General features: G+C 54.4%; 1 protein-coding gene and 1 long non-coding RNA gene across 5 annotated transcripts in view; both read right to left on the minus strand.

Moving 5' to 3' along the window:
* Positions 1-17871, minus strand: part of MNT (MAX network transcriptional repressor) — a 44805-nt gene extending 26934 nt beyond the window's left edge. For 2 of the 3 annotated variants that reach the window (XM_074890559.1, XM_074890558.1), the window contains exons 1-2: positions 17725-17871; positions 2430-3006 (exon numbers count right to left, since the gene is read on the minus strand). In XM_074890559.1, the coding sequence (XP_074746660.1) occupies positions 2430-3006; positions 17725-17800 (653 nt within the window). In that variant the 5' untranslated portion in view covers positions 17801-17871. Of the gene's footprint in view, positions 1-2429; positions 3007-3381; positions 3478-17724 lie in introns of all 3 variants that reach the window. The other variant, XM_074890557.1, reaches the window with a different exon arrangement.
* Positions 17872-19259: 1388 nt separating this feature from the next.
* The window catches only part of LOC141952753 (uncharacterized), a 48409-nt gene continuing 42291 nt past the window's right edge, over positions 19260-25377 (minus strand). The window contains exons 3-4 of one of the 2 annotated variants that reach the window (XR_012631728.1): positions 22767-22830; positions 19260-19729 (exon numbers count right to left, since the gene is read on the minus strand). This is a non-coding gene — a long non-coding RNA (uncharacterized LOC141952753). The remainder of the gene's footprint in view (positions 19730-22766; positions 22831-25377) is intronic. The other variant, XR_012631729.1, reaches the window with a different exon arrangement.

Genomic DNA, 25377 nt, shown 5'->3' on the forward strand with positions numbered 1-25377 from the left:
ATGAAGTAATCCAGGAATCCTCCAGTCACTGCTAAAGGAAGAACCAGGGCAAGCTTCTGGCTTTTGGGGTTCCGGTCTGTCCCCACCCTCCAAATCAGAGGAGTACTTTTAGAAAAAGCCAAATAAATTCGCATCATCTTAGTTTTTCAGCTACAGTGGTGATAAAGTACATTAGTAGACACGTGGAGATGTCAAATATATACATTATGCAAAGTAATTATTTGCCTTTGGCTGATAATACACCCACATTGAGGTGAGCATTTCAGGAGGTACCTTAATATTGAATAAATATTCAGGTATTTGAAAACAAATATTTGACAGCCTTTTCCCATAAAATACTTTCAAGCTGAAAAAGACATCTTTTCTGTGCTTTATATCTACAGGAGCAGTTCTGGGGAGACTAGGAGCATGTACCTTGGGGTAACCCACTGAACCGCGTTTCAGGAAACCTTTGCAACACGCTCAGCACCAGCTGGGTATTTTCCAGCATGCCTGTGCCAGGAGCTGTAGCAATCCTGCACCGTAAAACGCTCCGACCACCGCACAGAGCGGCGACGCCGCCCATTGCGCTGCACTGGGACAAGAGCCCTCCCCACCAACGGGGAGCAAAGCTCGGCGCGGTGGCACAGGAGCGGAGCCGTCCCGCTGGCACTGCCAGGGCTGCTGCTGCCTTCGCTGGCACCCCCGCGCCAGTGGCAACCCCCTTCACACCCACACCACCGCCGGTGACAGCTTCGCCTGACTGAAGCACAAATACACTTATCGTTTCTGCAGCCGAGCGTTTTATAGACAAGCTCTAAAGATCACAATCTATCTTAGAGGAGTTATATTGGCATTTTACAAAGGTCATTATCTTTACAAATCCTCATCTGCATTACTTTCGCTGTTTCCGTCTACGCATTTTGGATCCCTACATCCCAAAGGACACTGTAATGGCTATTTTTGTCCACTACATCTCACATCTCTTCCTGCACTCACAAGATGACACTGGAATTGCCGCTCCTCGCGCGGAGGCCGTCCACAGGGAAGGTCAGTGCAAACTCACAGCCCTGCGCTCGTGCTCCCCTCACAAGGGGGTTATGGTGGTTCTGCATCACAGCTCAAAGCAAACGCCGTAAGGACCAGAGGACCCGGGGAAAAAAACGTGAACTGCCACGTCCTGACCTTCCGATACATTCAAAACGCCGACCTCCATCACGGAGGGAGCAAATGGCAAGGCCAGATTTTGACCAAGCCAAAAATATTTCTCCCGAGGAGGTCAGCGCCCGGCAAGGACGGTGTTTTGTCTGTCTCTTCTTGCTGGCGGCCGGGCGGACCGGAGCGACTAGCAGGGCCCCTGGCTCTGCGGGTCCATCTCAGCACGGCAGCCCGAGCCATGCTGGAGCGGGACAAGGCCACCGCCGCCGCGCAGCAATAGGGACACGCCGGCTGGCGTTCTGTCCTCCCAACTCCCGACCAGACCCCCGGCCCTGCCCCAGAACCAGGGGCACGTCTGCGTTATTGCACTGATCAGGCAGGACACACCCAGCAACTCTGTGCCCCGCGCCGGGGGATCAGCACAGCATTTCAAACACCAGAGAGTGACCGACCGGCTGCAGGCAGTGGGGAGAATGGTCAGAGGGCCAGACAGGCTCCGGAGGAAAGGCTGAGGAGATCCAGGTCATTTATCCTGCAGGAAGGAAGACTGAGGGGCCAAGGGAAACAGGTAAGAGCTTGCTGCAAAGAAGGGAACAATTTGTTCTCCCAGACCACAAGAAACAATACCAGACTATGTATTAGGATACCACGGTCTAGAAACAACTGCCTGAGGAGGAGACAGAGTCTCCACCAGCCAAAGTCCTTAAGAAGAAGTTAGACAAACACTAACCTGGAGCAACATCAGTCACAAATCCTGTCCGAGGGGGAGGACAGATTAAAGAGCCTTCAGTCCCTTCCAGCTGCAGGAGTTCTGAACGAGCAGGAGGCCCCTGGCACTCGCAGCACTAAGAAACTGAAACAGCAGCTAAGGTGATCTCTGTCCTGGGAAATAAAACCTCCCAGATCACATCCCAGTTCTCAAAAGTTCCTGCAAGCAGCACTGCTGCACAATTTCCCTGACCAGTATAAGCAGAGATTTTTTGCCAAACATAATAGCGGATGCCACCTGAGATCAGACAGGCAGTGCTGGGGCTTGCTTCCTAATACAGTCCTGGCTTGGAGAAAGAGATCCTCGTACAGAATCCTACAGTGTGCAGTCAGGGAAGAAAAATAAAAACCATCAAGCTAAGAAACCCTGCTATCAAAAAACCAAACAGACATCCAAACATCCACGGCTCTCGGGATTTCTGACAACTCTTTGCAAAAGCAGCAGCTGCTCCAGGCTGATGCAGCTTTCGGTACCATTTCTGTCTGGTCCCTCTCAGAAGCCTCCACACACAAGATGCACTCACCCTCCAGGTCTCTTCTTCTGCTCGTTTGGTTTCGTGTCTTCTGCCGGAGCCAGCTTCAGCGCCCCGAGCTGCGGGGGGGCTCCGGGGTGCTGCAGGGGCTGGTGGGGCTGGGGCTGGATGGGCTGCGGAACCACATGGTGCTGGGAGATGGCCAGGACCGGCGCCGCGTAATGCTGGAGCTGCTTCGGGCTGCCCGACGGGGGGGTGGCAGCCTTCCCATCCGGCAGAAGTGGGCCCGGTGGCCTCTGGATGACCGGTGCCACCGAAGACGCTTCCTTAGTGACACCGGGAGTGCTTACGAGGGGCTGGTGGCGTTGGACGAGCGGCGGGGACAGGGCGGTCTGGGCTGCTTGCTGGGGGGGGCTGGTGACAACAGGGATGGGAATGACTGAAATGGGGGCTGCCAGGGGCGGGGGTGGTGGGGGGGCCGGGGCTGGGGGGGAGATGGGCACCAGCAGTTCGCTCCGGGGCTCCTCCGGGGGAACGGCACTGTTGGCCCGCGGCGCGCTGGCCTTGCCGGCCTTCTTCTGCTCCTGCTCCCTCTCCAGGCGGAGCTTCTCATGCTTCTCATTCTCCTCTGAAAGAGAAACACCAACAGTGATTAATGGCACTTCCCTGACCTTCCCCACCCACAGGCTTCTCACCAGGCTGGTGACCTGCCTGTCTGAGGGAAGCGGAGGCCCTGAGGGTGACACGGCCCAGCCCACGACACACCCCAAGCCCGCGGCAGGACCTGTGCCCCTGGAGACCCCCCCGCATCCCAGTCACGCTGCCCCTTCGCTCCAGCACGGGCTGTTTAAATATAAACCACGTGCTGCCCCATGTTCAGGCCAAGCTGCTGAGGCTGCTCCTGGCTCTTCCGTTGTTTGCAGCAACCCCAACGTCTCCAGGGTCACCATGATCGCAGCAGCCAATGAAAAGCAGATGGAAAGCAAGACACCACCCGACCAACCTCCTTCTCCCCCGTCCCGGCACTGCGTGGAGAGAAACAGCCCGAGCCAGTCACGTCCCACTGCCACAGCCCAAGCCCACAAATGGCAAGGCCTTTCTGCCAAGGGAAAAAATACTGAGCTCAACAAGATCAACGGACCTTCGGGACCCAGCTGGGAGCCTGTGCCCGCTCTTTGGAGGGATCTGGTGCAGGTGCTGCCCAGGCCCAGCAACCGGCGCGACGCTGACTTCTACACCACCTTCCCAAAGCGCTCCCTGCTTGCATCTGTATCTAAACACATCGCTGTGCTCTATCGTACAGCAACAGAAATCAATCCACAGCAGAACATTTTCAAAACTTCCTTTTCTCTTTTTAAATTGGCAAAGAGCTATCAAGCTCTTGACCCAGGACAACACCGCCGCTCGCTTCCATGGAGCTAAGGACAAGCCTGGAGACCAGCCCCGACTAACAGCATCCCCAAAAAAAACCTGCATTTCAGGATTGGCCCTTAAACTAGAGCCAGTGCGCAGGGAAACCTCGCGAGCCCAGCGTCCCCTCTCCCAGTTCCCCCAGCACTGCCTCAGGACACCCAACTGCCCAGGGATAAAAGCAGCCGCAGGACTGCAGCTGGTCATAACCAACCCCCCGTGCAGGGCCAGGCAGGCTCCTCAGGATAAAATATGCTGTATTTTACACTATCAAGTCTAAATCATAGCTCCGTGGACTTTACACTGATACAAACCCGTCAGGGCACTTCTTTACTGCTGCAGATTTTATTCAAGCTCTTAAACCTAGCTTTGATGTGCATACGTTCCTGTATGTTTTTACAACATTAGACGAAGCAAATGAAATCTGTGGCCCAACTAGCAAAATAAACCTCATTAAATGCGATCCAGGTCTCCAGCTTTAATTGGGTGAGCACAGCACAAATGAAATTCATTTGTACAAGTCCTGCAGCGCCAGAGGCCCTGGCATCTAGACATCTCTCAGCCTTCATCAAATACCTCCAAACCCAGTGTCCATGAAGCTCGGCAGACCCCATTTCTAACAGCCTCCGAGGAGCTGCAACAAAAAATGGTGCAGCGACAGCATGCTTCAAGCTATGACTTCTTCACAGTAATAAATATTTGGAAAATAAACCCCTAGTTCATCAGGCGGGGATCAGAGAAATGACATGCACAACCTGGTCCTGTCTTACAGAGTGGCCGACACCAGGTAATTTCAGGGGGAGCTCGAAAACACCCTGAAAGAGCCCCTCCAAAGAAGCAGCTTGGGCTTGACCTAAATGCTGAAGTCAGAGTGTGTATTTAGGAAATTTGATAGAAAAGCAAGTGTACTGCAACCTGGAATTACCAGGTTACGCTCAACCCCCCAATTATCTCCAAGAAGCAGCTGTATTAAATACAAGTGGAACAAGACGAAAAGGGAACAACCTCACCCACCACGGAGCTGCCCAGTCCTCACCCAGCACCCACGTGGCCCTGCCCTGCCTGGGCCCTTCCTCACCCAGCTTTTGATTTCAACGGTCTAGTGCAAAAGCAAGACAGAGCAATAAAGGGAACAAAACTTTTATTCCCGATTCTGAACGACCTTTGGTACATGTGACTGTGCAGTGTCACTGTCCCTGATTCACAGGCAACTCCATTTCCTGAAGTTCTCTTCAGCCCAGGATTTCTACAGCACATATCTCATCCCCTCCAACCTTCATTAAAGCACTTTGGCCCAACTCTGCTGGCTGGTGGCCTGACCAGCCCCGGCCCCAGAGCCGCGGGCAGAGGAGGCCAGCGAGGAGAGCTCAAAGGGACGCGCGGCCTGAGTGCCGAGGAGGGCACCGGCACCATACCGGCTGCCAGAGGGGGAAGGAGGGGAACTTCAGACCTCACAAACCTCAGCAGCCCCATCTCGACACTCGGCGGCAGCAACAGCCCCAACACAGGCACCTCGGGAGCGCAGGAACAAGGTGAAGCCCCTGGCTGATGGGGTAAAAACAGTGCAGCACCTACCTGAGGGGAAAGCAACACCCGGACAGTGCTCAGCACCAGGGCTGCATCTCCAGGCTCTGACCCTGCGGCCCCTGGGAAGGCCCTGTGTGAAATTCAGCAATCTGGAAGGAATGCACACCCAAAGAGCGCTTTTCCCACAGCTGCCGAGACCCAAATTCAAAATTTTAATTCAATTCCTTGTAGCACCAAGTCAGAGGATAAGTGAGTTCAAGATCTGACTGACTCCAAAAGGTGAGGTTGTTTGAATAGAAGCTCAGAGCCTGAATGCAGTATGTCTCTACCCTGAAATGTTTTGAGAAAATAGAATTATCAACATTTCCTTAGAGGAAGAAGCAAAGCAGGGCAGGGTGGCAAAAACCCCAACAGAAATCCCCTGATGTAAACAACATAAATCTCAGCCACCGATGATTTCAGACTGGTTCAACTGAACAACATTAATAACTAATAAATAAAAGCCCTCTGTCTGCAATTATTTTGCTCCGCTTTGCTGCTCGGTTTGCTGCCGGAGCCAACACGATGGCCCTGGCACAGGACGCGGGAGGAAACTCAACCCCGATGACCTGCTGATTAATGGTGTTTTCTGCGTGCGTGGGGCTGGGCAGCCCGCGCCGGGGCAGCCCGGGGAGAGGGGGGGTGTCCTGTCCCGGGGCCGACCCCGTGCTGGGCACACGCTGGGCAAAGGACCACGCAGCTTCCACCCAGATGTGAAACTGCACCATGCTGGACAGGAGGGCGGCAGCAAAGAAGCCGATTAGTGGAAACTACTGGCACTGCTCGAGGTCCGACGGGGACAGCAGAACCTGCCCACACAACCGCAGAGGAGAGGATCGAGGAAGGAGACCTGCAGCGGAGGTCTGCGCTGACGGCAACGCCTTCCAGTGCACGAGCAGAGTCCGCAGTGAAATTCCTGCAAGTAATTTTCATTCATCGGGGAAGCCGAGAGAACAGGAAAGCAAGGTTACCAGCGTGCATTACTGATCAGAAATATTTATGTAAATGTCTCTGCAAAGCAGGTGCAGCCCTCAGGCTGCTGACAAGCTGCCAACAAGGCCTTCGGTGTTGCAAATCTTGAGCTCCCTTGAGCTAAAGAGTTTATTTCAAGGATGTTTTTTAGCCAAAATCTGACACCAGTGAGCCACCGTCCTCTGTGTCTGACTCATCCACAGGCAAAAAGGAACCATGCTATCGACCCCAAGGGGGCTGAAGGGTCTCTAAGCCATCCCCTACCCACACACACACCGCTTTGGGACAGAAACGCTTCCATCGAGCTGTGAAGATCTCTGCCTCCTGCTCACTTTGTGCTCACACCTTGCAAACAGACTAAAGACATGCTTTAAAAACCCCCCCAGAGCTCTTTGTTTCCTCATAGGAAGTAAATTCACCCACTTCCCTTCAGAGATAAGAACAGCGCACAGTAACAAGCGCGGCGTGTGCTCAGACAGACGCACGGTTCGTTCTGTGATGTGCCCTGCACTCGGGACACGAGCTCCGGCAAGGCCGGCACACAGAAGCACGTAAGGCTCAGGGCACTGCCTCGGGTCAGAGGGGCCGCTGAACCAGAAGGTGCACACCGAAATTGTGTAGTTTCCACTAATTTTTTGACATTCCCATCAAAGGGACTGAGGGGAGAATGAGCCCAGGGAGTGAACTGGCCCAGCGACCCCTCAGGGGATCTGAACCACAGCTGAAGGACGAGGGGATGAGGAACCTCACCCTGCCCACACCAGCACCTGCCCAATGGCCCATGTCACGAGAGTGACAGCATAAAGGAGAACGCCAGTAACCAGATGGAACAGCAAATCTTGTCACAGGAGGACACAGAAACAGTGTCAGCACTCCTGACCGGTGGACTGGTGCTATTTTAGGGCCCTGACAGTCCAGGAATACACAGCGCCAGGCACTCTTAACTTTGTTACCTAATAATCTGCCAGGTTTAAATTTATCTCCTCCCTCTTGCCTGCCCTGGAAACGCCACCCATCTGCAACACCACTGAAGGGACCGGCCGCGCAGGCAGAACTGCACGTGCCTCCTGGGCCGGCAGTGGCTGGGTACGTCACAGCCTCCGCTGACTCGTCCTGCAAGAGCTCTGCATCAGCATGCCTTTACGGAATTTCAGTGCCCTTTTCAATGCTCCTGTTTTGTACCAGGGACACTATCAGCACTACGAATTTATCAACAGCATGTGCCTTTGCAGAATCCAGCATCTAACCTCTACGTATGGTTAACAGCCCCTCCCCAGTCCAGAGAGAGAATGTTACTGAGCTCTGTGAACAGTTAGTTAGGCACTGGCAGTTCTCCGGTGTAATCTTCTGAATAGTTCAGAGTGTTTCTCTGAATCATTCAATGCTTCTGGGAGCTTACACTGCACACCACGAACCATTACAGACCCGGAGAAGCGTGCCCTGGATTTCACTCGCAGCGGTTCTACAGTGGTGTCACCCACAGGAGTCACTCCCGGTTCACACCAGGAAGGTGCTGAGGACAGAAAGCGCCTCCAGATTTTTTCCATTTCAGCGGCTGGCCCGGCCACTCTCGGGGAGGGGGACTGCCATGCTCAAGAGGAAGGGCAGGCTGCAGCCTGAAGGCTGGTTTCTGTTTCTGCAGGCCCAGCCTCCGGCGGGAAGAACCAGGAAAGGGAAGATAAGAACTGAGTCAGCAGTACTGGAGACCAGCAATGCTCAGCGCGGGCCAGGCTGACTCTGACTCATAACTGAGGCTGCTGACACAAGGGGCTGCGCCAGCAAACAGCCGCCAGCGCCTGCAAGCGCCCAGGAATAAGCTGGAGGACTGAGGCTGCTTCAGAACTGTCACCCCTTTCTCTGAGTCCCTCTGAGTTTTGGTTGACAATGGCACAACACAAGCCCGTGGCTGCAGCAGGCCCTGGCCAGGGAGGCCACGGGCAAGAGCTGGCTGCCAGGCACCCGACGACTCTTCAGCGAGGCCACTCGCTGCTGCTGCTCATCTCAGTGCGGTGTTCGGGTTTCAGCCCATTACCAAAACATCCCATTTTCCTTCCTGTTAACACAGATTGGGCCACAAACATCATATTCTTTGAGAAAGACTAAACAGCATTTTAAAAGCATGCTATTCGCAAAGGACACTGAAACGCTTCACGATTAGGCATCAGAAGCTCATGATACACTCCAGAGGAGTGAGAGCTAAGCCAGCCCTCCCGAGATCCCAGTTTTAGGGGTTTAAAGACCCCAACTCCCACCCGATTCTCCTCTGCTGAGCTATCCTCACCCCAGCGGCACAGCACACACTCCATACCTTCTCTGCGGATGATGTCACCATTCCCTATTAATGACAAAAATACTTGAATCTCCATTTTCTCAGCCAGAGGATGATGACATATTTATGTCATATCTGCAAAAGCAAAGGAAAATCAGCCTTCATGTAAACTATCCCTCCTTAGCACCAACTGATACAGACCAGTTGTGGTTTCAGCATGATGGGCTTATCTGTAACTCTTAGAAATCAGTGACCTCAGTATCCAAACCTGAAATAAATTAGAGAAATGCAAGGTGATCCTCTTGCCTGATAAAATCTAGAGAGCAGACACGCTTTATTCCTACTTTACGGAGACAGATGGCTTACAAGGAAGTGTTTCCTTTCTACAAAACCATCACAGCCTCTAGAACGCAGAGAGGAACGCTGGAAAGACCCTCAAGAAGTTGGTAGCTCACCTCTCAAGCCCCAAAGAATCAACCATAACTGAATAATACGTGGCAGATGTTTCTCAAAGCAACAGCTTCTCAAATCTCTATGGATAATTTACATTGTGCTTTAATTTGCTATTCCAGTGCTTAACTGAAACCCCGACTCAGCTCCAGATAGTCATTTTAGCTGCATCTTAGTTACAACTAACTCTTAGTGGACAAAAGAAAGAAATAAAGGGCTGGATTTAGCAGTACTACAAAGGAAAAGAAAACAGATCGACTGCTAAAAAAATAAAACCATCATGGACAGCCTTGTATAGGCACAGACCACGCCAGCGCCTTCGGCTGCAAAGGTGCCGCGTGTGCCCCACGCTGTCCTGCTGCAGCACCGAGCCTGGCAGGCTGCACCCATGCAAGACTCTCGCTGCACCTTTCTGGGGGGATAAAATGCAGAAAAGCACTGGCTCTGGCAGGCGGAGCGGGCGCCAACAGCACACAATCGACTCCTGACTCTGCCCCATCGCCTGAGGAGCTTCACCCGGGCAGACAACCAGCAGAGCTGTGTCTACACAAGATGCTGACTCAACGCTTTTCCGCTGGGCATCGGTGTTTGTAAGAATTAAGGCAGTGTGACACACCAAAGTCTGCAGACACACGGTCAGCGACGATGCGCTTTAAATGTACTTTAAATAAACGAAAAAGAATGGTAAACGTGAGCTAACAAATAAACTGTATTATAAACAAACTACATGCTCTTAAGACAAAACAAAAAAGCCCAGACGCTTGATGTGCCCACAGGGGACTCTGAGACCTCACTTCATCCACTGCTCGCAAGCAGGGCTCAGCCCCTCGGCATGCAAGCGGTCTGCAAACATCCTTAAGCCAGACACCACGCTGCTTGTATTTTACAGACACTAGAACCTGAAGCAAAGGCAGGTTGAATGACTTCATGTCCCACACTGAGTCACAGCAAAACCGGAGCTGTCGGTTAATTATCAGCCTGTTCGGGAAGTGTATCTGCTGGACACCAGTTCAGGTAATGTTCCTCCATCCCCGTGAGGGGAACAGCCCACTGCTGTACCTTCAGCCCAGGGCTGTGCCAGGGGCTGCTCTCACAGGCTGCTCACATTAGTCAGCTCCCTTCTCAAGGAAATGCATGGAAATGGCAGATTTCCCTTCAGAATCCTACCTCCATCCTTGAAAAAGAAAAGGAGGCGAAAATCCGAGGGGATCTGCCCATCAAAGCACAACACAAGCACATAGGAGTTGGAAGCTTTGACCAGGCTGCCCCAGGGCAGTTACCCCACCACCTCTGCACCCACAGACGCTGCTCTCAGCCCCAGGGCAAGGCTCTTCCCGAAGTTAACATCTCACTCAGGGCACCCCGAGAGGAAGAGCAGGTTCTGGGAGCAGGCCACATCCTCCTCTAGCACACATTATTACAGCATCACTGCATCCTGCCCACCTTCACAGCAAAGAACTTGAAGCTACAGCATCATCTGCCGATGTTCCAGGCACCCACTAACCGTGTGTTCCTCATCCAAAATACCCGGTACAGCCTTTGTCACTCGGCTTCCTGCAAATGGACAAGAGCTCGATCTACACCACAGCTAGAACTGCACATCCTCGCTAGCAAGATCCTGGCAGGGTCCTGAACCAGGGACTATTTTGTGCTGCAGTGGGAAAAACCTGGTGCCTTTTTGGCTGCACAAATACTCAGAGATCGGTCTGGAGACTTCACGAGCAAGGATGCACTTCTAACAAGCTAAATGGGTACGTGAAGGGAACAGCATGAAGAATGTGACCAAAATTTCATAGAGTGGACATCGACTGCAGATGGTCAGGGTCAAACAAGGCCATTTTGGAAAGGTGGGGGTGAGCACTACAGTGTCTGATCCCCTCCCCAGCATCCCTCACCAGCCCGAGCAGAGCTGGGGCCCAGGCACCACCCCACCCTGCTGAGGTCACTGCTGAGGGTCTCTCTCTGTCCCTTGCCTTTTCTGCACAGAGAAATGCAAACAGGCCGCCCAGGGACACTGGGAGGCCTGGTGCAGCTCCTGGCAGCACGCTCTGTGCTGCCACCAGGGTAATGCACGTGCCAACACATCCATCACTTTCCGCAGGGCCACCACTACCCTGCGGGCTCTCGGCAGGTACCACCAGACACACATCACGCTTCTACATACAGCCCTGAGCACAGACACACAGAGGAAACGACTTTCCTCACCAGGTGCCACCATGAAAAAGGCCAAGGAAGGGCAGGGAAAGCACAAGGGAATCCTTAACTAGCCAGTAGAGTGAACTGCACTAAGCCAGGCCTGGCTGCAGCCTCCGCACACTCCTCGTTCTTCCCCATCCCATCCCCTGCAGGGTAACACAGGCGGCTTCCACTCGGGAGATGTGATGGTCAGTGAGTCTTGAGGCTTTCTACACTCCAACCTCGCACCCGGCTCGAGGGGACGGGGAACCAGGAAGCTCAACTTGACTTCTTGCCTTGTCAAGATGTGTAAGGCACTTCACATCCCCGCACCTCAGCTCTTCCACCTGTGACCTTTCAGAAGTGCTGCAAAATTCAGCTAAGGACAGTAAAATGCTTTGATGTCCCTTGGTGAAACAATTTATCAGTCAGTGGAAGGGAAGTTGGCTTTTTTCTTGGCAAGGAAGGCCTGCAAACTTCGTATGCTGCATGTTGTCTTTGTATTATCCTTCCCTTTCCAAGCATACGTGTACGCCTGTATGCGTAGAGAAGACAGAAGAGGACGAAGATGAGAAATGAAGGACAACTTATGTGCAGTTTTATTTCTTTCCTCAGACTGCAGCTGGACATGTGGCTCTGCCTGAACCGGAGCCCCCAGACCAGCGTGCAGGGTGTGCAGCCAGCACGCTCCCCAGCACTACCAATCTCAAATACCTCAAAAGCAACAAGTCAAAAACAATTAAACCCCTTCAGATGTTGATTATAATTACACTGTGGGACTCACTGCCACAAGATACCACTGAGAGGACCAGAGCTCTCTTCAATTTAAAAACAAACAAACAAAAAAGTTTTGACTCTGTCAGGTTTTGGGAAGTTCAGCATTTTATAGAGAAAATTCAACTGACGTGCCTCACAGCACAGAAAAAGGCATCAGCAGGGTTCAGGAAAGCAGATTTCCAACTTCCAGCCCTGCTGTTGGCCTACAACACAGTGCTGCTTCCCAAAGCAATGAGATAAAAAATGTTACTTTAGTGCATCAGGAGAGGTGGATTGTGCAGACGATGTCAGATTTGGAAGGGGTCCTCTGCTGCAGCCACCACGACGCCCTCACCCTCCACCACGGGGCCCGATTGCCTCTGCCGGGTCTGCGCTCCCCACGAAGTACAAAAAGATCAAGGCAAAGGTGAGCACACAGCTGGCTGAGCACCCGAGTAACAGGATAGGTGAGGATTACGTGAGGCAATTATCTTCCAGAAGCCAGCCTGCTGTCAGGCTGTTCCGTGGTTTCGGCAGGCCTACGCAGACTCCAGACAGCCAAGCCTGCGCTCCCGTCTAGCAAAGCCTGCGCTCCCGTCTAGCAAAGCTACTGCCACCTACCACGGCGGCACTGGCGCACTTGGGGGCTGCAGGGTCGCTCTCGCGCACCTGGAAGCCTTTGGACAAAGACAAACACCGCGATGTTTGTCAGGAGGTGCTGTAACTTCTCCCGAAAGAAATCAGGTGGATGTACTGGCCATAGCACGCCAGCGATGGTGGAGGACACGGCCACGTGTGCCCAGAGAGGCATCAGAGCGCGCGCATCCATCCTGAGCCGGCCGGACAAAGGCCAGCTGGGGGCCAAAAGCCCTTGGGGGTGTCCGTAGATGGGTCTTGACATTGCACTGGGGAGATCTGCTGAGACACTGGTGCTGAGCCGCTGCCGGAACGCGGGTGCTGGGCACGAGCTGGTCCTCTGCCTCACCCACCAGCACTGGGTGGGTGGCACGACAGCCAAGGAAGCCTTCCTGGTCACCACACAGCTCATTATCAATCCCACGCAATCAAGACGCATGACAAAATGGCGGTCAGATGAGATGGGAAAAGACCAGAACTACACTGGCTGCTCCGTCACCACCCCGGCTGGCAGCGCTCGAAAAAATGAAAGGCTACAAACAGAACTGAGCAGCACAGAGCAGAGAGTGCAAGCCAAGAGGGTCACAGACAAATATCTATGGGAAAAACCCTAAGAAAACAAATATTAGTTACTTGCAATTATAAATAAACTTGTTTTCTTAGATCATGAAACATTCTTGGATTAACCTAAACTCAAAGAAATCGGCCACCCTCCAATTCAAGTCAAATGTCTCTGGAGTTTGCAAATAACAGACAGAAGAAGGATCCCAGTTTGCAGGTTTGTGCCTGTGTAAACATACACATTTACATGCATGTGAGCTGCTTGTTTACAGAGAAGGGGTCAGCAGCAGCGACACATGAAGCAGGAAAGCGCAGATGTGGATGAGACAAGAGTGCTTCAAAATCCTGACTCCCAAAACAATCAGAAATGTTGAAGTATGTGGCCAACGTGGTGCAGGTCCAGGGTGTGTCTGTTGTTGGTTGCATTCCCATGGCGTTACTCTTGTAAGAAACGCGTAACATCAACTATCCCCCTCACCTCCCCCAAATCTGTTGGTATTCTCTCCACAAATTAATGAGATCCAAACAACAGTATTACTAGTATCATCATTTACATAACATTTGTCATCACACAGGAGAAAGGGTCTGCTGAGCATATAAACGGGAGTACAGATGACGAGCCAAACCACTGAAGTTTCATTTTCGTTACATCTCTCTGCACATCTACATAAATCTGTCTCACACATTTGTAGGACACTATTTCCAAGTCGTACAAGCCCAGCACAAAGCATGCAGCAAAACCAAGCGTGCTCTCAGGTTCAAACTGGGCCATGCCACGAGCACACAAGCAAGAGAGCCTCCAAAACCCACTATTTCAAGCCAGGAAATAGTGGAAATGTTTATGCTGTGGAAGTATCATCAAGAGTGAGGATTCTATAGATGTAAAAATCATCAGATGTATCTGGGTAGTTGTTTAATTAATAAGCACACAATTCTCTCCAACTCACTCTGTTACTGTCATTTCTTCTGCTCCCAGTTTACTCAGGAGGTAACAACCAACCACTTGTGCTCCGTCCTTCAGGTTCCGGCAAGTGTTTTAGCCAAGTCTGAGCTCAGCTTTAATAACGAACGGCGCAACACAAGGATCCCCACGGCACTGAAGCCTCTTTCGCCCCGAGGTCCCAGTCACGACTGTACTACGTTGCTAGACTATCGAGCTGTTACTCTTAGGGGTGTATCTCAAGCTGATGTATTCTGACTCTGCTTTTCTCAGCAATTTGAAATGATGTTCTCTGAAATATTAATACATATAATATGTAATATTCAACAGGCTTTTGGGTAAACATCTTGTAAACACAGTTTGAACCACACTGTAGGCAGTGCCTGATCACCCACGGACAGGAGAAGCGACCCCACTGCGTTCGGGCTGACGCCGGGGCCAGGCCCACGTTAAATGACGCTGGGTTTCCCTGCAGTGGGCCAGCGGCCGCCGAGGGGCTTCCCCCCAGCCCCACCAGCAAACCCAAACAGCGCCGCAAACGACTCCCCAAACCAACGAGCGGCTCTCAGAGAGCCCAAGGCACCCGACGAGACTCACTCTGGTTATAAATTAAGAAAAACAAAGCCTACATGGTTTAATTTTCCACTGGTGGAAGAGGCCGGCGGAGCAGGAAAAGCCACGTGCATACCCTGCTGGAAAACAAAACAGACTGAGCAAAGGCGTGTGTTCCAGCCAGGGAAACGGGCCGTCCTGCAGCTCCTGCGCCAGGTCTGACAGCGCTTGGATGCCACGGGAGCCAGCACCTCGATGAACACAGCGGGACCCGACTCCAAAGCTGAGCGCCGCTTCCTTCGCAGACCCGCGAAACACGGCACCAGGCAGCACCCACCACTTCTGGGGCCCCTGGGGTCACAGGCAGCACCGTGCACTGTGTGGAAGGAGAGGGTGGGCGCTGGGGTAGGCGTCCATCTCACAGCTTTGCAGACACCACTTTCCTCCCTGAAAGACGTGTTTTTATTTCGGGTGCTCCCCGAAGCTTGAGACAATTCAAGCTGCAGCCCAGTAACTATCAGCCACAAGAAGCAGCACAAAGCTGTGACAAAAGCTGCTGGCCTGACCTCCCGGCGAGTCCAAGGAGAAGGTGAAGATCCAGCTGCTGTCTGCTCCAGAGAACCCTGCTGCCTCTCCTCTCTTCAGCAAGCTCTCCTCAGCCGCAACCTGCTCGCAGAGACAGTCCTCCACCACCTCTGCCCCGCCGGGAAGCGGCCACGGCGCTCCCCACGCAGGCAGAGCGAGCAGCGATGCCTCACATGCTGCGTTTTCACGTGTGAGGACCGCAGCACTCCATGTCGCCGGGAATTCCGTGAAGGGGAACCGCCATTCCTTAACCCTCTGCCCTCCCAAAGCCTTTCTGCTCTCCTTTCTCCGAAACCTTTCTGGTTTTTCCTTTGATCAGTTTTCTTCCTCGTAAAGACAGGATGATGAACATGGATGACGCATGGAAGACTTTTTCCTCCTTTATGCCCAGGATTGAAAAAGCAACAGCTTAAGTATTTTACTGCCTAGTTGGCAGGAAGGCCTGGGCAGACCCAGAGGGAATGATCACAGACCACACTCGCCGTCACATTAGCTGGGATCCCCGCGCCGGTTCCTGCTCTCCCGCCCAAGGCCCAGCACCCTGCAGCACCTCCGGCAGCCTTAAATCAGTTTTATTGTGCATTTTTAATGGTGTTCCCAAATTGGACTAATTGGAAGGCCAGGCTGGACCCCCAGAGTTCTGCAGTGTAACTGTGGGTGTCATGCAGACCGTAAAGCATCTCCAAACACACATTCGAAAGGGGAGGCGAGGAAGAAGGTGGCGAGGGAAGGAAGCTGATGGAGAACGCTTTATTGTCGCCCAGTCTTTCCCAGCTACTTCTCTGTTGGTGCTCTCCCTCAACATCTTCCCAAAGTTCAAGCGACGGGCTCCTCCCTCTTGTGCCACACATCTTCCTGGTGCTCACCACTTCCCCGAAGTAGCCACGTCTGCACAGCCAGCTCAGCCCTGCCATGCCTGTTGCGGCAGTGATGGCACCTGTGCCTATCGCAGCAGGAAAACAAAGCACCCGTCACCACCAAGGAGAGGCGGGCACTGGGCAAACTCACCCAGGCAAGCCCTGCTCCGAAACAGCATCTCCACACGCCCCTGCGTGCTGCTCCTCGGCACCAGAAAGCCCATCTGACGTTTCTGGCGCATTGCCTTGCCCATGCCCCACTTCAGACGTAATTTCTGTCTTCGGACATTCCCCAGCACGATGCAGCTGGGTCACTCCTGCCCTGTCTCCCTACGGATCCCAGATCCTCACCTGTTGCATCCATTTACAAAACGCTCTCATAGTGCGGGGTCATAATTAAGATACTTTGCTGCAGCAGAAGAAATACTAAACAACCCTGTGTAATACCGGTTCTCCAGTGTTCAACCTCCGCTACACCCAGAGCGCATTCGCCATCTGCGAGCCACCGAGCTGCGAAGATTTATTAACAGTCCGAATGCTGACAGCCCGAACACCGACTGACTGACAGCCCTTGCGCAGGGCCGAGGAGAGGCGATGGAGCTGTCACAGGCTCAGCACAGGCGCGGGGAGCTCCATCAGGCCCTGCTCGGGGCTGGGGGTCAGTGTCGGGCCGGGCACCGCTGCAGCCCCAAAATCCACCTTTTTGTTTCAGACCGGGGAAGCCTCCGGCCCGGCTCGGAGCCGCCCGGCCCCGCGACACCCCCCATCCCCGTCGTGACTCATCGCCCAGACAATGGCTCCCGCCCGCCGCCGGCGCACAAAGCGCCGCTCGCTCCCGCTGCCGCCGCAGGTTCCCGCTGCCGCCCCCCGGCCCAGCCGCCCCTCGCGGCCGGAGGAACACAACGATCGCCCCTGCCGGGATCCTCCGCCGAGGGCCGCGACCGCGCCGAACCCCCCCCCCGCCACCGCGACAACCGGCCCCGGAGAAGCAGCGAAGCGGAGGGGGGGGCAGCGAGCGGGGGGCGCTGGAGGAGCCGCCGCGGGGTTTCCCCAGACCGGCCCCCCCATCCCCGGGCCGGGCCCACCCCGCGGGGGGGCGGTGCCGTGTCCGCGGCCGCGGGGCGTGGCCAGGGGCGGGGCTCCCCGCCGGGGCTGGGCCGCTCCCCGCGCGCGGGCGGGGCGGGGCCGCGCGCACGTGGTGGCGGGCGGGGCCTGGCGCGCGTCACGCGGTGCGGACCCGCCCCTTCCCCCCCTCCCCGCCGCCGGCGCGGGGACACGCAGCGCGCGCGCGGGAGGGGCGGGGGCGGCCGGCGCCCCCCCCCCCCCCCCCAATCTTTCCCCTCACGGGGCCCTCAGGGCCGCCCCGCCCGCCCGGTGCCCCCCGCCGGGGCGGCGCCGCGCTCACCCCCCCTCACCGCCACCCACCCACCCTCCCCCCCAGCGCCCTGTCACCGCCGCCGCGAGCTTCCCCCGCCCCGGCAGCGCCGCGGCCCCGCCCGAGGTGCCGGCGCGGCCGGGCCGCCGCCGCCGTCCCCGTGTCTCCCCCCCCCCCCGGCCTCACCGCCGCCCCAGCCCCGGCCGCCCGCCGGCTGTCAGGCGGCGGCCGCGGCCCCTTACCACGTGCGGTCTGCTGCTGCTGCTGCGCCTGCCACTCCAGGAACCGCGCCGCCTCCAGCAGCGTCTCGATGCTCATGGCGCGGGCCCCGGCCGCCGCCACCGCCGCCGCCCCGGTTGCGCGGGCCCCGGCCGCAGGCGCCGCGCCGCCCCGCGGCTCGCCCCGACGGCAGCAGCGCTGGCGACAAGATGGCGGGCGGCAACAGAAACACAACAGGCGGGCGCTGGCGCGGCCCCGCTTACTACGCGGCGGGGCGGCGGCAAGACGCGGCGCGGAGCCGCGGGGCGGCCCGGCCGGACGGGGCGGGGGCGGGACGGGACGGGGCGGCCGAAACGGCTCGCCGGGCCGCGGGAGCGGCCCGGAGGCCCCCACCGGCCGCAGCGGGGGCGGCCGCGGCCGCCGGTTCGCCCCCGGCGGGCGGGGAGCGGCGGCGGGAAGGCGCCGGGCGCGGAGGGGGCCGGGGCGGGCCGGCGGCGCCAGGATCCGGCCGCCGGGTTTTGCGGGCGACGCTCCCCCCGCAGTGCGCTCGCGGCCCGTCGCAATACGTCACCGAGGCCCGGGCCAATGGGCGCGGAGGACAACAAGGCATGGAGCCCCTCCACATGGGCGCCCCGCGCCGCCGCCGCGCGCCTTAAAGGGGCCGCGCCGCGCCCCACCCGCCGCCGCCCCGCCGCGCTCCCAGCCCGGCCACCGGCCCCGCGGGGAGTCCCGCCCCGCCCCGCCCCGCCCCGCCCCGCCCCGCGCCGCGGCCGCCCGGAGACCCGGCCCCGCGGGCCCGGCAGCAGCGGTTCACCGAAAATTCCTTTTTCTGAGTAAGTTCCCCCCACGCGCGCCAGGGCCGTGGGTGCTGCGCTCCCAGCCGCCCGCGGGTGGATCGCCCCAATTCCCCGAACGTCAAGAAAATAAAATTATTATCGTTTCCTTTTTAAACACACCTTATACGGCCTTGGCTGGCCCCTGTGGAACCTCAACTCCACCTGAAACGCCACAAAAATGAAAGTTTTTGTCCCCAACCGCCCAGGATCCGGGCGCGGTTTCTCTCCCACAGACCAAGCGCCGTCCTCCGCGCTGTCGCAGCCGAACCTCCTCCGAGCTGCCCTCGGTGGGGGGCTCCGGTGTCCCCCCTGCCCCGCGGGGAGGGACGGCCGAGACCCTTCCATGGAGCCAACACCAAGGAGCGTCTACAGAAAGTCACCGCGGGAAGCGCCTCGCGGTGGAAGTCCTCCCACAGTTAGCGCTTCCTTGGCAAGGCCCTTTTTTTTTTCAATAGGTTGCAAAACTAAGTTGAACTTTAATTATCTGCACTGAAATTTTCCATGGTACGTATCTGCCTCTGACTTAGGTGTTTGTGCTGGGAGAAGATACTGAAGTAAAGGGAAAAGGAACTGATGAGAAAAAGCATCGCTGCTCAGAGCCGGAGTGGGATTGGAGAAAACAAGATTTTGAGGTGAGAACTTTATACTGAAAACAAAATTAAGGCAATTACAGACCAAAACCGACACTGAGGAACGGCCACTGGAGCCCGGGCCCGCGTGAGCCGGGCCGTACCGGTGCGCGGAGCTTGGGGCTGGTTCCGTTGCTGCGCCCGTCCCGCGCCGCCTCATCCTCCTCACTCGGCGCGTGGCTGCGGCCCCCCGTGTGCTCAGCGGGTCCTTCTCCGCAGATGGAAGCCGCCGTTTCCTCCTGGCTTTGCCACGAGCTCATCTCCGTGTTGCCCAAACGCTGCTCGCGAGGAGGTGTGGATAAGGACTGGCTGTGACAGCCCGCCTGGCGTAACTCGCCTGGGACTGTTGCGCCATTGCGGCTAATGGCGGCACCGGCTTCATTTTTCAAGGAACTCCTCAGCTGCCTTTCAGTCATCAGTCCGCTCGCTGCAAACCGCCTCCGCCCGCTCCTTGCGGCTTCGGCAACAAACTAAAGGGTTTTAGCAACACGAGCGCCCTTCATCCCCCAGGCCTGGTTCTTCAGAGCGGGCGCCCAGGCGGAGCACTGATCTCAGCAGGAGGCCTGTATAAAAATAGTGTGATTACTGATATAAGTCATACAATGCCCATATCCTTAAGGAGCTCAGGAAAAGCTACCCCAGGGCAAACTTAATCTGACGTTTCCTAAGTCCTTCCCTTTGTAGCCTGGACGTATTTAGACATATTTTGTGTGTGTTGTATAGGCTACATCCAAAAATTGGGTTTGTCCGATCACAGCGGAGGAGGCGAGGACGGCACCGACGCGGGAGAACAGCGCTGAGCACTGGGCAGGACAGCCCGCAGCTCCTGCTGCTTCTGCTGTCCTTGTCACAGCAGACGTCAGAGGTTAGACTGGTCAGCGGGGCATCCCGAAAGCAGGACATCCAGACAACAGGACGACAACAACAACAGAAAGGTGACTCAATGGTCTGTCTGAGAGGAGTGAGGGCTGAAATCTACAGCTGGGACAAACGTTTGTGTGGTCTAAGTTGGTGTGGGCTGCAGTTTTGTAGGCCAGGTCTATGTGTGTGCAGTAAACCACAGACTCTCTCCAACCTTCCCTCTCATGTGTTTCATACTGTGCGTGATCCTACAAACCACGCGGGTTTACAGAATGTTCTCCTGGATGGCCTCAGTTTTCGGAAGGACTTGCAGTTCTGCCATCAAACTCGTTTTACAAATGATACCTCTTAGGCACAGAACTTGTGCCCTTGCAGAGAGCACAGGACCTGCCTGCGGCTCTACAGCGCAGCGCAGAGCTGCTGCTGGCCCCATGCCCCTCAAGTGCTGCAAACTCTTGTTTTCTAGCAGGTGAGATAAAAAAACAACACAACAAAAATGAATTGTTAGAGGAACTTACTGACAATACAACAGCTGGTGTCTGAAGGAGTATACTTGTTAGAACACAGCTTTTAAAAGAAACATTTTCAGAGACGTTTGAATAGTTTAGTCCTGTGCTGGGTCAACCACTTCAGTAGGAGGCAAAACTTCCCTTCTGCCTGTCTGGTAACATCTTTTGCAACGTTTAATCCCCAAGGAGAGTTATTTGTTCTGAAACCTTGAGCTTTGTGGGCTCTCAACTGCTAAGCTAGCTCCTGACTTTGGCAGCTGAAACTATAAATCAGCACCATTAAACATTCATATCGGAGCGATATTTCCTGATTAAATTCATTTATTGCGAGTTTTTGGACCCAACTGATGCAGCAGCTTGGGAACACATCCAAAATTCATCAACTGCGTATTCATCTACCTCTGGAGGATTATACTAAGAAAGGTTTTTGCTGAATCATTTGACCCTGTTACTAGGGACAGCAATAAGGCAGAACACTTAAATTATTTGGATTGACTTTGTGAACACTTAGGGAGAGTTTTTAAAACTTTGCATATGTGCTAAAAGAACAAAGAGGTCCAATTTCTACCCCATTGCACCCACGCTTGTGAAGAGCAGGCGCTGGGCCGTACAGCCCTGCCAAACACAGACTTTGGGGCTGGGGACGCTGAGAAGCAGAGAGGCTTGGCCCATCCTTCCCCTCGAGCCGCCCGGCCGCGTGGACTCTGCTCTGGGTGACGCTGCCCTTCCTTATCGGGGTGCTCCCGACAGCACCGCGGGCAGGACCCGCTCGCAGGCTGGAGCTGCCTTCCCCGCGGAGCGGGCTCCCGTGGCCAGTGGCCTGGCTGGTGGCCTGGCTGGTGGCACGGCTGGTGGCACGGCTGGTGGCACGGCTGGCGGCCTGGCTGTGTCCTCAGGGGCAGCTCCGGGGCACCCTGGGGTTGTCCGTGTCCAGCCCTTCTCCAGCAGCGACAGGGGGGCTCATCACCTCCCATCTGGGGTTCTGAAACTTCCAGTCAAATCCCATGACTAATGTTTTTTTCATCTTCTCCAGAGATTAGATGTAATTTATGAAATGAGAATTTAAAGCTTTTGTTTCCTTTACAAGCACATAGAGGTTCAGAGGTGTGTCTTTTTACCTGTTTTGAGGGAATGCTGAGGGTGTTTTACCTTACCCAGTCATTATTTCCTGTTTAGTCAGTCTTTTAGATAATATTGGATGATATTTCAATGGTACAGATACTAATCTCTACTATATTCTGGCTGTAGTAAGTTTCAAATCAATGGAGCTGAGCGAGAGTGAAATTGCTGCCGTACACTATGAGCGGTGAATTTGGATAGCATGTTAAACACAAAGCTCGCTGTGAAAAATACATCTAAGCATTCTGAATAGCACAACAAACGCAAGGTCTTACTGCGCTCAGTAAAATGCATTTCTTTATTTTCAGGGTTATTGATGGCATTATATAAAGTTTGAATGGGTCTAGATTTATTTAGATAGAATTACGATTGGGATATTCATATGTTGATAATGCAAGGAGAACAAGCAGTGGTTATAGGTCCCATTATCCTTCCTTATATCTGCCCTTTCCCCCAAAAAAAGGACAAGATTTCAAAGGAGATGAAAAATTGCCGTTTGAGGATGACACTATCTTACAATGCCACCAGAATGCGCCGAGGATCACCCAATATCCTCAGCATCATAGTCTATACTAGGAATATGATGGATGCTTAAAAAAAACCAACTTCAGCTGTGCAAATCTGGGAGAATAACTGCAATACTGCTGAGGACTCGACAATCTCCTCCTTCCTGTTATTCCACTTATTTCCTTTCCGCCTATGCAGCAAACAGCTTCTCACACAAAACCAGCCTCAGAATTTGTGCCTCACGTGACCGTCAGGAGCTTTCTGGCAATATTCATCGCTGAGATTTTCCCCCCCAGTTCAGAAATTACTCCCATTCATTTCCTGGCGGGAGGTGCCTGGAGCGGGAGGTGGCGCGAGGCCGGCACGGAGCAGCTGTCGGGTGTTTACGCTGCTGGCACGAGAATGTTCTTTAAAACTCGTGCAAGGATGTTCTTTAAAACTCGTGCTACAGCCCCGGAGGAACCACGTCGCCGGCACATTGCGGCTGGGCAGCAGCCTGGGCAGCGGCCTGGGCTCCGCGGCTCCGTCCGATGCGCTCCCCCTGCCCTAACCCCTCAGATCCCAGCTGCGGGCAGGTCCCACGTGCTCCGTGCGCATCACCTACCTCTTCTCCTGGTTTTCTTCTCATCAGGAAGGAGCTTTCATGGAATATCGCTTCCTAGTTGTGCCTGTTGGTAGGAAAAATAATCCCTAAATGGGAGCTTTTTGCTAGCAAGATAAACAGTTACATCCCAACCAAAATTATTTGCATTTAATTTGAAATATAGTTGGTTTTAGAGCATGATGGGTAATGTAAGTGCATTAAATGTCTTTTAGAACCCCAGCTAAATCACCTCCTAAAGTAAATAATTTTCACTATTCATACTATTTATAAACATTAAAATAAAAACTGGATGAGCAACTCAGGTAATTGATTTTGTGCCACACTCACAGGTGCATCAGGTCGGGTCACTGGGGCAGCACTAGACAAAGAGATGAGACTTTTCCCAGATCATACAAAATCCCGCAAGCCAGGGAATTGCCCCCAACAAGCCGGTGGCCGTGCAGGGCCCGAGCTCTGGGCTCTGCGCCCCACGTTGTAAACTCTCATCACCCGTCCCCCAGCTCGGGCACCACGACTCGGCTTCCAGCGCACGTGAATTCTGCTCTTCCCCTACTCCAAATAAACAACTTCTCACTTCAAGCCTCTGAATAATCCTTCTGGAGTCGGTGGGAATACTTGACTGCTTAAAGTTTTATTGCCTGCTTAAATACTTTGTTGCTCAGGGCCTAAATTATGACTGAACGTAAATTATTAGATGAGTGTTTATTCTCCTTTTTCAGGCTTCACACTGAATAAGAAATTAAACCAACTGTACTCACATGAAAGCGGGAGTTTATCTCAATATTTTAATTTTGAAATTCAAGTATTGAATGCAGAAAAACCCACAAGGGTGAAAATAATTAGTGCTCTTTCCTGACTGAACCATTCTGACTTTCTCTGTAATCCTTTTATTTATGGTTTTAATGATGAATAAATTCTTATTGTAAATATTTAATCATGAAGAGTGGTTAAGCAGGATTTATGTGATGAACGGGCCTCGCACAGATCTGCCGATACAGCTGAAAACTTGCCCGTTCCCCCCCGCAGCAGTGCCTGACACCCACCCTCGGGCAGCGCCGGGAGGTGCCGACACCAGATTCCCGAGGTCTCAGACACTCTCCAGACTCCTCCTGGTTTCACCCAGTGATCTCCATACTGGTCCCGTACCCTCAGCATGACATAAGGACAGCTTGGACTATGCTAAGCTCTATCTTCTGAAAAATATCTACTTGTCATCTGGGAATACCACGAGCAGAAGTCAGCGCTTCCACTTGGCCCAGTGGCTACTTACACCCTCTAGTAACAAGCAGTGATTAGTTTTTCCTTTGAAGAAGCCTGAGTTCAGCTTCCAGCCGCTTGGCCTCGGCACAGCTTGCTCTGCTATTTTATGGACCTGGTGGTGCACAAGAACCTCATTTTCCTCTCAGAAAAAATAAATACAAAATAGTTATATTTTGTAATGCAATTGTCTTCCAGTGTTCTGGGTAAGCCAAACAGATGGAGTTGTTTCAAGTTTCTGACCGTGAGGTATATGAATATTAACCCCCCAGAAGCATTAAAAGTAGTTTTTCTTCACTCTCTGTTTTTCAATCACTCTCGTGGATGATCTACAATATATTCGTGGCGATCACATCAACACAATGTACGTTAGTATAATCTCTGCTATTGCCAGACCAGCCTTAGAGACTGGTGAAAGCATCCGTGGGGCCGGCAGCAGCGCGACAGTGCCACCACCGTCCCTTCCAGCCACACTCCCCCTCCCACCGCGGGTGGTTTTTCTCCAATACACGGCGTACGTCTCTGCAGAAGAGCTGGAGAGAGACCAGTTCAGCTGAAGGGAACCGAAAAGTCCTTGCAGCACCCAGGAACGCTGCCTGGGCTGACGGTGTTCGCGCTCAGCGCTGGCTGTTGGGGACATGCTGCCAAACCCTCCCGTCCTCCCTCGCGCAGCCGGAGCATTCGCTCGGGGCTGGCTTTGAGCTCCCGCTCTGGGCCGTGCCGGCGCCCGGCGCTTGTGTTAGCGCTGCAGTTTGCTACGCAGGTGACAACCTGACCTGCCGCTGCTCACGGCAGAGCGGGGAAATGCCGCGTCGCAGTCGTAGTCTGCAACCAGCCTCAGAAAGTGCTGCTGGAGTTGTTGATAAATAGCGGGGAAGGTCCATCCAAAGGCCGTAGGCTGCGTGCTGAGGGCTCAAGGATTTGGGGAGCAATAGCTGACTGAGGAACGCACACGGAACGTACCTCCCCACTCTGCTGCCAGCGACCGTCTGCGATAAAGTACCTACTCGGGGTGATAGAATTTCATCTATGAGACGTACGGAGAAGTCCAAGTGTTCTCCCTTGAGAACCGGATTTGCCCCTACGTTGCCCCGAGTCACCTCTTAACTGTGCTAAACCCGCGCCCCATAAAGGAATGCTGGGGCACAAAGCTGCGGAGCGATCTCGACACACCAAACCCAACCGCGCTCTCCCGTGTAACTGAACCTCAAAACCTAAAGAAAAGGTTTAACAGGTGCCCGCTCAATCTCCCTGGGGCAAAAGATGCTTCCGTGGCAAGGCTGCAAAGATGGGGGCAACTGGACGGGGCTCTGCAGAGCGCGGTGGCCCCAGGCAGTGCTGGGGAGCCCCAGGG

The sequence above is a fragment of the Strix uralensis genome, chromosome 20 (genome assembly GCF_047716275.1).
Source record: "Strix uralensis isolate ZFMK-TIS-50842 chromosome 20, bStrUra1, whole genome shotgun sequence".
In the NCBI taxonomy this organism is placed as follows: domain Eukaryota; kingdom Metazoa; phylum Chordata; class Aves; order Strigiformes; family Strigidae; genus Strix; species Strix uralensis.